This window comes from Gouania willdenowi, unplaced genomic scaffold (genome assembly GCF_900634775.1).
Source record: "Gouania willdenowi unplaced genomic scaffold, fGouWil2.1 scaffold_93_arrow_ctg1, whole genome shotgun sequence".
NCBI classification, from domain to species: Eukaryota; Metazoa; Chordata; class Actinopteri; order Blenniiformes; family Gobiesocidae; genus Gouania; species Gouania willdenowi.
In genome coordinates, this window is record NW_021145258.1 from 143,657 (window position 1) to 155,000 (window position 11,344).

General features: G+C 43.6%; 1 protein-coding gene across 2 annotated transcripts; it reads left to right on the forward strand.

Moving 5' to 3' along the window:
- Positions 1-1,003: 1,003 nt before the first annotated feature.
- On the forward strand, positions 1,004-3,493 carry LOC114461110 (uncharacterized). Of its 2 annotated transcripts, XR_003673806.1 has the most exons (3): positions 1,004-2,041; positions 2,728-2,923; positions 3,369-3,493. XR_003673806.1 is itself a non-coding variant. In XM_028442950.1 (2 exons), the coding sequence occupies exons 1-2, from the start codon at positions 1,322-1,324 to the stop codon at positions 2,794-2,796; spliced, it is 789 nt and encodes a 262-aa protein (XP_028298751.1). In that variant the 5' UTR covers positions 1,004-1,321; the 3' UTR covers positions 2,797-3,490. The 2 variants fall into 2 exon arrangements, 1 of the variants encoding a protein (XP_028298751.1); XM_028442950.1 differs by having other exon boundaries at positions 2,728-3,490.
- The last annotated feature ends 7,851 nt before the right edge of the window (positions 3,494-11,344 follow it).

Genomic DNA, 11,344 nt, shown 5'->3' on the forward strand with positions numbered 1-11,344 from the left:
TAAAGATTTTAATGATGCAGAGACTCATTTTCTAATACACTAACACTATTAAAAATATATCTAAAAGGAACCAAACTGACTGTGTTGCATTCTTAAACAGTGAAACCAAAGCTGGGTCTGACCATCGCACAATTGTGCGACAGTAAATTTTGGCGTTGCTCGACAGGACCCAGCACCACTGTTTGAGAATGGAACCAGGTCAGAGCAATGGGGTTAATCCACCAATTACTGCACAATTTGTGATGCCGTGGTTTATGGGAGCTGCATTCATACCCAAATTTAGTGGAGAAAAAGCAGTATTTGTAGAATGGAGAGCTCAGGTAGAGGCCATGCTCAGAGCCCAGGGACTAAGCCAACAACAACAAGCAGACTTTATTTTAGGTGCATTGGAAGGAGAGCCAAAGCGAGAAATATTGCTAATAAGTAACGATGAACGGGATACGGGACAAAAAGTTTTAGAGTTATTGCAGAAACTGTATGCTAAACCCAACACCAGAGCTCAACTGAGGTCCCGTTTTTTTAACTGTCGGCAATATAGTGAGGAAACCATAAGGACGTTTGTACTACGCTTGAGAGAGCTCTTCTTTAGTTGGCAACGACAAGAAGAGGGTGAGGCAGAAACTGAATTACTATTAGATCAACTAATAGTTGGTTTGAGGGCAGGCCCGGTGAAGCAGGAGCTAGCTCGACATTTGCGCCGTCACCCTGGATTTTCATTTGAGGAAGCCTGTAGAGAAGTATTAGCGTTAGAACAGGAGCTACAGATGGAGGAGGGCATAGGCGTACAACGAATAATGGCTCCGGCTGCAAAAGACTCTCAGGTTTTAGAGTGGGAACGAATGGAGAAAAAAATATACTCGCAATTACAAGTAGATTTAATGGGCGAAGTAAAGAAAGAGATCTCTGAACAAATGAAAGCTCTCTCAACCAACCTCATGGAGGAAATGAAAAACCACCTGACACTGGCCACTCCCTCAGACAGACAACGGAGTACAACCCAAAGCCCAAGGGAGAGACAACGTAGAACTGACAATACCGCAACCTATGAACAGGGTCCCCAAGAACTCATCTGCTGGGGTTGTGGGGAGAGGGGTCATCGGAATCGACGCTGCCCAAATCGAAGACCCAGACCACAGGATTTTTAGGGTCCCCTACAGCTGAGGGCCAAGCAGTGGGGGTAGTGACCCGGGAGGGAGAGCCCACGCCTTCAAAGTCCACACTGGAGAGGGTGGCCCTAATCGGTGAATGTCCTGATGTGGTGGTTGCTATTAATGGGAAACCTATCTCTTTTTTGTTGGACACAGGATCCCAGGTCACCCTGATGAGCCAGACACTGTTCCAGAGACACCTTGGGGGGACGGGTATGACCCAAGCAGATCAGGTACCGTGGCTTAATCTTCGTGCCGCTAATGGCCTCGACATCCCTTATGTTGGATATGCACTGGTGGACTGTTTTGTAGGGGGAGTTCACCTACCTGAGAAAGGAGTGGTTATTGTAAAAGATGAATGCCTTGGACCAGAAAAAGGTATCCTTGGAATGAACATTATAAAGCCACTGTGGTCTATTCTGAACCAGAGCAACCATCCAGGACTGGTTGTTTTCAGGACCAATCTTCCATCAAAAGAGGGAACGGTGTGGGCTCAAGCTCTAACTGAATGTCAAAGGGTGGCCACCAGAGACTCCGGCCCACCTTACGAAAGCATAGTAAGACTCCCAAAACAGTCCCCAGTAGTAATCCCACCAGAGTCAGAGATGATTGTCTGGATGCAAGTAGTAGAAGGGACAAAGAATCAGCCCCTAGTGATGGTGGAACCACTTTCTGATAATGAGACTGAGTTTCAGGTGGCACGATCCTTGGTGAGACTCGAAGATGGACGGGTCCCCTGCCGCCTCTGCAACCCCAATCCATATTCTGTGGAAATTCCACAACGACGACCATTGGCTAAAGTATTGGAGATAAAGTTGGATGACGTTCGAGGGGAACAGGAGTTGACGATCCACCACATTGAAGCGGATGTGGTCGAAGTAGCTGTAAGACAAGTGAGTGTACCAGATATCGATGGGGAAGGTGTTCATCCTGTGATGTCTTTACAGGGGGACAGACTGACAGCTGAACAACAAACAGAGATGACTAAAATGTTGCAAAGATGGAGTACGGTGTTCGCTAAACATGAAGAGGACTTCGGCCACACTGGAGTTGTTAAACATCAGATCCCCACTGGCTCGGCACCCCCGAGTCGGGAAAGATACCGGCCAGTGCCTCCGACCCTATATGCAATACTTCGTGCTTTGCTACAACATATGTTGGATGGAGGAGTGGTAAGAGAGAGTGTAAGCCCTTGGGCAGCCCCAGTTGTTCTCGTAAAAAAGAAAGATGGAAGCTGGAGGTTTTGTGTGGACTTTAGGAAACTAAATGCATTGACTCACAAAGATGCTTACCCACTACCCCGCATTGAGGAATCCCTCACTGGTCTTAAATCTGCTAAATGGTATTCCACCTTGGACTTAGCTAGTGGCTATTGGCAGGTAGAAATGGACCCTGCAGATCGGGAGAAAACTGCCTTTACTACACCGTTTGGCTTATATGAGTTCGAACGTATGCCTTTCGGCCTGTGCAATGCCCCGGCGACCTTCCAAAGGCTTATGCAACGTTGCCTCGGTAATATGGTTAATGACTCACTCTTAATCTATTTGGATGATGTGGTAGTGTTCTCCTCTGATTTCAGGAGCCATATACAGCACTTGGAGGAGGTGTTTCAGAGGTTGCAGCAACACGGTCTAAAGCTCCAGCCTAAGAAGTGTCACCTGTTCCAGCGGCAGGTGGCCTACCTAGGCCATATCATTAGTGAGAGAGGTGTGGCTACTGACCCTGCCAAAACCACGGTGGTGAGCGAATGGCCAATACCAGAAACAGCCAAACAGGTAAAATCTTTTCTGGGATTTGCTGGCTACTACAGACGTTTTATCCCTGCATTCTCCAAAGTTGCTGCTCCTCTTCATACACTGACACGTGGCACTTCTGTCAAAGGGAAAAGTAATGTGCCCATAGAGTGGTCTGGAGACTGTCAAACGGCATTTGACCAGTTAAAAAACTTATTGGTAAAGGCTCCAATACTGGCCTATGCCGACTTTTGCCAACCCTTTAATTTGTACACTGACGCTAGTCTGGAGGGATTGGGTGCGGTGCTCGCTCAAGTACAGGAGGGTAAGGAGCGTGTAATTGCCTATGCCAGCCGCAGCCTCCACCCCACTGAACGCAATGACCAAAACTATAGCTCCTTTAAACTTGAGTTGTTGGCAATGAAGTGGGCCATCACTGATAAATTTAAAGACTACTTGTATGGCACTGAATTTACTGTCTTTACAGACAATAATCCACTGGCACACCTAGAAACTGCAAGACTGGGAGCAGTGGAACAACGTTGGGTGGCACAACTCGCCAACTTCAAATACACCATCAAATACCGACCAGGTGCAAAGAATGGGAACGCCGATGCATTATCAAGACTGCCAGCACAGAGGGTAATGGCAGAAACAGCTAAGGTCACAGCTGAGGAGAGCAAGGACTGGCGAGAACTCCAACACCAGGACGAAGACATTGCCCAATTCCATCAGTGGAAGGAGCAAGATGTACCTCGACCACAGGTAGACTTGTCCCCTTATATGACACGACTGTGTAAAGAATGGGAGAACATCAGACTGAAGAATGGGGTCCTGGGGCGATTAACAGTGGATCACATGGGACTAGAGGTCTTCCAAGTTCTTATCCCACCACAGGAGACTCATGAGGTGTGGAAGCAATACCACCAGAAGATGGGTCATCCTAGCAGTGCGAGAACCTTGGCCGCTGTTCGACAAAGGTGCTACTGGCCCCGGATGATCCAGGAGATCAAGGAGTGGACAGCAGCATGTTGGCACTGTTTAAGCGCCAAAGCTGGACCAGAGGTACGAGCCCCTTTAATGTCCATTAAAACCTCTTACCCATTTGAAATAGTAGGCCTTGATTATTTGTCTATTGGCTGCCCGGGGGAACAATACCCCTGTATCTTGGTAATAACGGACCTTTTTTCAAAGTACTCCTTTGCAGTGCCGACCAAGGACCAATCAGCAAGCACAACAGCACGGGCCTTGTACACCAGCATGATCCAGATCTTCGGCTGCCCGGAACGGATCCTCACGGATAGAGGTGGAGCTTTCGAGTCAGCATTAATGGGGGAATTGTGCCAACTTTATGGATGTCAAAAGAGCCGTACCACGGCCTATCACCCACAAGGAAACGGAGCTTGCGAGAGGTTTAACCAAACGCTGCTGAAATTGCTGTCGTCCATAAGTGAAACAGACCAAGCCCAATGGCACAGTAAACTGCCTGCCCTACTTCAAGCCTATAATAACACGGTGCACAGCACCACAGGGTTAACCCCACACTACGTGGTCTTTGGTAGGCATGCACGCCTTCCCATGGACTGGACCCTTGGCTTGAGGCCAACGACACAGTCACAGACATTACAGGGGTGGGCCCATCAGCACAACAAAACATTGAGCCAAGTGTACCAGTTGGTTAAAGAACAATCTCAGAAGAGACAAGGAAGAGATGCAACCCGTTATAACCGTCGAGCGACGTCTGTCCCATTACTACCAGGGGAAAGGGTCCTCCTTCGCAATTTCCGCAGGCGGGCAAAAGGAAAATTGGCACCCCGATGGTTACCAGAACCCTTTGTGGTAGTGAGGCAGCTAAGGGACGGCCACCCGGTGTATGTTGTAAAACCAGAGGGAAAGGAGGCACCCACACGCACATTACATCGCAATAACGTACGACCTTGTCCCCTTACAGTGGAACATGATGCAGGAGGAGTGGTGGGAAGAGACCCTGTAACGGCCCCGCAAGACCTCATCCCACCAACATTATGGCTGCCGGGCATAGTGACCGGCACCATTATGCACCCCACACCCCAAATGCAGGATGTACCAGCAGGCCCACCTGTGTCTTCTGGGGCATTGGGGCAGGAAAATGAACCTGAACAAACAGTGGTACGCCACTCACGGAGGACAAACTTTGGGTTGCCCCCTGCTAGGTTCCGTACACAGTGAGTAGTCGGGACGACTAGGGTTAAAGGGGGGGGAAAATGTCAAATGTATTGGTTTAAACCATACAAATTACTTTTATTGTGCCTGTGCATTGTGTGTTTTTGTGCATATGCTGTGGAGTGTCACTAAGTTTGCAGTGTGTGTTCATGTAGTGATTGTGTAAATATTTAGGATAGAAAATTGTGACCGACGGAACTGACACACCCCCCTACTCAGATCAATTACGCACGGGTGCGCTGAACCTATCAAAGGTGTTCCTGGGATAGTAGGTGGGAATATAAAAGGAACATTGAGGAGTCAATGAGAGGAAGAAAAACAGTGACCAGAGAAAGATACCACGCGAGGAGCAGGCAGAGGACTCCATGCGATTGGCGACACACGGGAGCGTGCACAAGGAAGTAGTGATCCTCCCCAGAGATCTGGAGACGCACGGGCAACAGGACGCCGAGGCGGTGGATCGGCGGATGGATACTGATACGCGCACAAACAGCTGAGTAAAGGAATGTGTTCTATCCTCATGAGCGAAAGGCTGAGCATAGTGCCGATGTGTTGCTTCGCCTGAAGAGCTGTTTTACTGTTTTGACAGCGCATCGTTGGACGTCGTCAGCGGAGGTGCCGGGGATTCCGGAAGAGACGGTGCCACGCCTACACCGCTGCAGACCCGTCGAAGAGTTGCCGTTGGAGATGTGCCAGCGCACGCAGGAGGAGGACTGATACGCACATTAACAGCTGACGCACCGCTGGACGCTGTTGGAAGACGTGCCGGGGTCAACAGGAGAGACGGTGCCACGCCTACCAGGCAACAGAGCGCACCGTGGGACGCCGACGGAACGCACCGACATCTGGGATAGGAGCTACGGATTTACTTCAAGCCCACTCCCCTTCCTACTTGGGACTAGTACTTTCCAGCGGACGGGATAAGTACCTTGGACAGGGCTAGACACACCAACGGAGCTACTTTTAGATATTGTTTTAAAGATTTTAATGATGCAGAGACTCATTTTCTAATACACTAACACTATTAAAAATATATCTAAAAGGAACCAAACTGACTGTGTTGCATTCTTAAACAGTGAAACCAAAGCTGGGTCTGACCATCGCACAATTGTGCGACAGAAACATTAATGACTTTATGTTACAACCTGATACAATCACTTTGTAACAATGTACCATTTATTGTGAAAAAAATAAAATAAAATGTGCAAAACAAAACAGATGAAGTGATTTGTTGATTTAAAACACACATGAATAATAACCAATAAGGGTTTTAACAAAGATTAATGCTTGATAATGATATTATAGACAAAGTAAAATGGATTATAAATGAGCTCATAATTATTAATTATTACTGGCTCACTAAAAATAATAATGCTACATACTTAATTACAATGGTAACTGAAGAGAAAAAAAGGAGAGAAGAGAACTGCATGAAGATAAGAAATTAAAGACAATAAAAATAACCAAAGGAGAGTTCACTCAGACACCCAAACCTCCTCCAAGCTCCAAATCTCCTCTTTGTCAGATATTGTAAGTTATCTGGATCAGTGATCCTGGTACCAGGATCATTCACACAATAATGGCTTGGAACAAATCTATATCCCACTAACTATCATACAGTAGGTCACAATCAGTGCTTTAAATTAACTTTTTAGATCACCAGCCAGCATGGCTAGTAGATTCTTAAAGTTATAAACCAACCACATTTTCCACCAGCCAAATTTTTTTCTAGAAAAAATAAACTACATTATGAGCCACAGAATAGATTTAAGCCTTCAAGTTTTTAAAAAATAGTTTTTAATTTAGTTGATTGCAAAAATACATTAAAATAGTAAAAATATATACATTTATTTTAAAAACAATGCTAACTGTAAACATGTTTAGGATGCCTATCATTCATAATAAACATACATTTTTTACACTTCATCATTAATGTACATATGACTTTTTTTGTACAAAACTTTCAACATGGTTAACATTATTAAATTGTAATTAACTTTAAGTCGTATGTCTTTAGATGCTCGTAATGGAAGACACACCCATTTTTTTAGGTTTTAAATGTACATTGATGAAAATAAAATGAAAATAGAAATAACGCATTTTTCGCTTTTGCGCTTTTTCATATAATTAATTTATTCCATAGAGTTGCTTCCTCTTATTACACATTTTGATATGACTTTATTGAACTATATCATTAAAGATGTTTCTGGGTATGTATAAGAAAAACTCTTTGGGGACTGGAATTATTCTATACAGATGCTAAAAGGTGTCAAAATGTATATATTTGTATAGTACTTTAATTCAATAGGCATTACATATTTAGTTCCATAAAGGCTTTCATAATACTAGTTTAAATCATTAACCAACTTTCTAAATGCTCAGAAATGTCTTTTTTGTTGCATTTTTACTGTCATTGAGCGTGGGACGGAGGCGGTGCCGCTCTAACGTCAAAGAGAGTAGGTGAACTTCTGAGGCCAGTCGGCCTGTGCTTATACGCACATATACAATGTACATATGCATCACCTTAAGTGTGTGTTCACTCTGAGCAGTTAGACCTATGGTTTTAATATTAATAATTAAACCTAACATCGAGGCCGGCCTGTGAATGCACTCACGTGCACAGTGTACGTGTGTCCAAATTGATGGAAAAACACACACTCCTGTCATTTCTCTGTAAAGACTTAATCATAAAGATATCATAGCTCTAAAGACACATATACAGCCATGAAAACTTTAGCACAAATGCCACACAAACACTCACTGTGTGCACGTTTGTGTGCGTGAGTATTGTGCGTGTTCAGCACCGCTGCTGTCCACTGAAAACATAAGCTTTAACATAATTACATTTTCCCGTCCTTTCTTCCATCAACATTCCAAACTAAAGTCCTGTAAGTATGATGTCTCACACTAAGCCAGGGGTTTTCAACGTTGGGGTAGCCTGAAATGTCTAGTAAAAATAAATTAAAATGATATTTTTCAATTTTAGATTTTTTTTTTTTTAAATAAAAAAATATATACATACATTTTAAAATGAAAAAGTTTAACTTTTAAAATAAATAAAAACATTTAATTAAAAAAACAACAATTTTACTCCTTGACAGTCCACTGCTCTGCCGTGGTAGGTTAAATCAGGGTTGTTCAACATTGGGGTCGCCTGGAAATAAAATGGAGTCGCCTGAAATGTCTAGTGATAATAAAATAAAATGAAATAAAATAAGAAACTGATTAAAATTTTATTTTTACCATTCAAAATTGTTTCAAAAATAATTTTTTTTAAATAAAAATAAATGTTTTTAAAATTAATAAATAATATTCTTTTAAAATTAAAAAAAATATTTAAAATAATTTAAATATATATATATATATAATTTTAATTATATATATTATAATTCTACAATAAAAAAAAATCTGAACATAATATCTCAGAAATAGATATTAGTCCAGGAAGAGGCAGAAAATGCTTAAATAATTATATATATATACAGTCAAGCCCAAAAGTATTCATACCCCTGGCATATTTTGACTTAAAGTTACTTTTTTTCAACAAGCAAGTTTTTTCTTGATTTAAAATGACACAGGTGTCTCCCAGAAGATAACAAGACAATGTACAAGAGACATCATTGTGGAAAAAAAATCCTAGCCTTCATTTATATTTGAACAAATAGTGGCATGTCCAAAATTATTCATACCCTTTGCAGCTGCGCGTTGTGGTTGCTCACAAATCAGGAAAGGTCTATAAGGCCATATCCAAATGTTTTCAAGTTCCAGTGGCTACAGTGCAAAGTATTATTAACACTAGAAGTCCCACAGAGGTGTCAAATGAACTTTTTACCTATAAAACCCAGAGAGGTGTCATTTGACCCAAAGAGAACACAAAAATTATTTATTTTTAATGACAGTGTGGTGTGAGAAATGTGCAAAAGAACAACTGTGATTTGTTTTCAATGGCTTTTATTTGTGTAAAAAAAAAAAAATAAATAAAATAAAAATAATGATAATAACAAAGCAACTGTGCACATATTTAGAAGAATCTCCTTCATCCTCTTATTGAGACTCGTGACATACTTGGCACTGCCACGGTATCTCTCTCCTACATTTGCCACATGTGTATTTGTGGCAATGAACACATCGCACAGTTGCGCGATTGCTCTTGCAGCAATGGTTGATCTGACACTTAGCCCTTTTCCCAGGGCCAGGTGTAGGCGGTTGTTGTTGGCGCAGTTGCTCTTTGAGTGCCTTCTTTTCACTCACATGAGAGTTAGCCAACTCTCTTGCTAGCTGAACCAGGAAGTCCACCTGTCTCTCCTGCACCCCGGTGCATGCTTGATAAAGCAGATGTGCATTGAGTGCCGCCATGTCGATCATGTTGTAGAACACGGCGACTGGCCATCGCCGTGTTCCTGTGCGCACACTGTACTCCCGCACCATCTGGTCCATCACATCCACTCCGCACTTTGTGGTGTTGTATTGGGTGATGGTGTTTGGCTTCCTTTTGATGGTTTCCTCAGTCTCAACCACGCTGTGCATGCTACTGAGAATGTAGACGGTCTTTTTTCGTTTGGGCGCATACACCGTCAGCGTGGCACCAGTGGTGGAAAACACCTAAAAAAGAAGAAATTGTTGTTATTATAGCGGTTTTAAACACAATGACACACTCAGAGGTGTTGATGGAATAAAAAAGACCAACAACATACCTGAGTGGTGAATTCCTTGCGGTCCATCTTTGTAGTTGACTGAGGAATTTCCCGGCGAATCTTGTTGACTGTCCCGAGGATGGTGGTTTTCCGGCTGAGCAGTCGTCGTGCAAGTGTCAGTGATGTAAAGAAATTGTCCGAGGTGACCGTCCTGCCTTTGTCCATAAATGGTTCCATCAGCTTCATCACCACACTCTCAGAAAGTCTCTCCTCACTGGGACGACTGGGGTCCTTTCCAAGATATGGGAGGACATTGCAGATGTACTTTGTTTTCAAATCACAAGCCACCCAAAACTTTATGCCAAATTTGTCGGGTTTTGTTGCAATGTACTGCAGGAAACAGCAGCGAGTCTTCGATGGGAAAAGCTGTTCATCAATTGTGATGTGTCGACCAGGGTTGTAGCATGTGATGCAGTTGGTAACAAACGATCCCCACACATCCGAAATTGCAGCAAACTTATCTGTCTGCACTCGCTCACTGCGCGTAAACATGTCATCAAATCGTAGGTGACGCATGATGTCTTGGAAACGGTTTCGTGACATAATTCCAGTGATAAGTGGGTTTCCCAGGCATGCTGACCAGCTGTCACGCAGAGATGGAACCTTGGTCACCCCCCTCAAAATAATAACAGAAATAAATGCCATTAGTTCATGGAGGATCATGAACCAGTCCGTCTGCTCCGTTTGCCGTGCATGCTGAATAGTCCATTCTTGAATGGGACGGAGCATGCCAACAGTAATGAAACAGAGGATGCTCTGAAGACGACTCCTGATTCTTCTGGCCTTTTGCTGTTGGCTCTCCATCTGCAGCGTACGGTTCCATTGGAGTGAAACGGAGAATTGTACCCACATGTTCTTCATGCCACACTGTGCCCTCTTTCGCCGTCTCTGTGGGCTCACTCTCCAACCGAGCTCTCTTTTCCAGATGAGGAGCAGTCTCGTCATCTGCAATGTGAACAAATTCAAATTATTCTTTTGTTTGGTTTTAAATAAAAATAAAGTCAGGAAATGAAAATAGGATGTTTGGGAAATCTAACCTGAGTCCGAATCCAAATTTGGCTGAAGGTTTATGTCCTCTCCATCTGAGTCACAAGGGTTTGCCTTGTTCAGGATCAATTCCAACGCTTCTTGAGTGGTAAATCTTCTCTGCATTTTGAGTAGAATAAGTGTGGAGTGTCAGCAGGTGGAAGCAGCCAGCTATTTATTCCCCACAGCACAAAAGGCTGCATGACAACAGGGTATTCCAGGGGTGTCCAATTCCGGTCCTCGAGGGCCACTAATCAGCACACCTTATTCAAATGATCATCCAGCTCTGCAGAAGCCTGATAATCATTTGAATCAGGTGTGTTGGAAGAGGTGACTCTGTTTCTTTCAATGTTTGTAGTCTGTGTTTGTTCTCCCCCAGCATCAAGCAGAACGAGTTAATAAACGGGGCATTGTGACTTTAGCTTCCAGGGCACTTCCCCCTAAAATTCCAGACTTCCATTGTTAGAGTCAGGCTCTCCCCCCTGCTGATTTCTCAGGTGATTCATTTACAAATGAATAGATGCAAATTGTAGCCATCAGA

Coding starts and splice junctions, on each gene's coding strand:
- LOC114461110 (XM_028442950.1), top strand. CDS start 1,322: ATGAGCCAGACACTGTTCCAGAGACACCTTGGGGGGACGGGTATGACC. Junction 2,042..2,727: donor TCGAAGTAGCTGTAAGACAA/GTGAGTGTACCA, acceptor CTCTGATTTCAG/GAGCCATATACAGCACTTGG.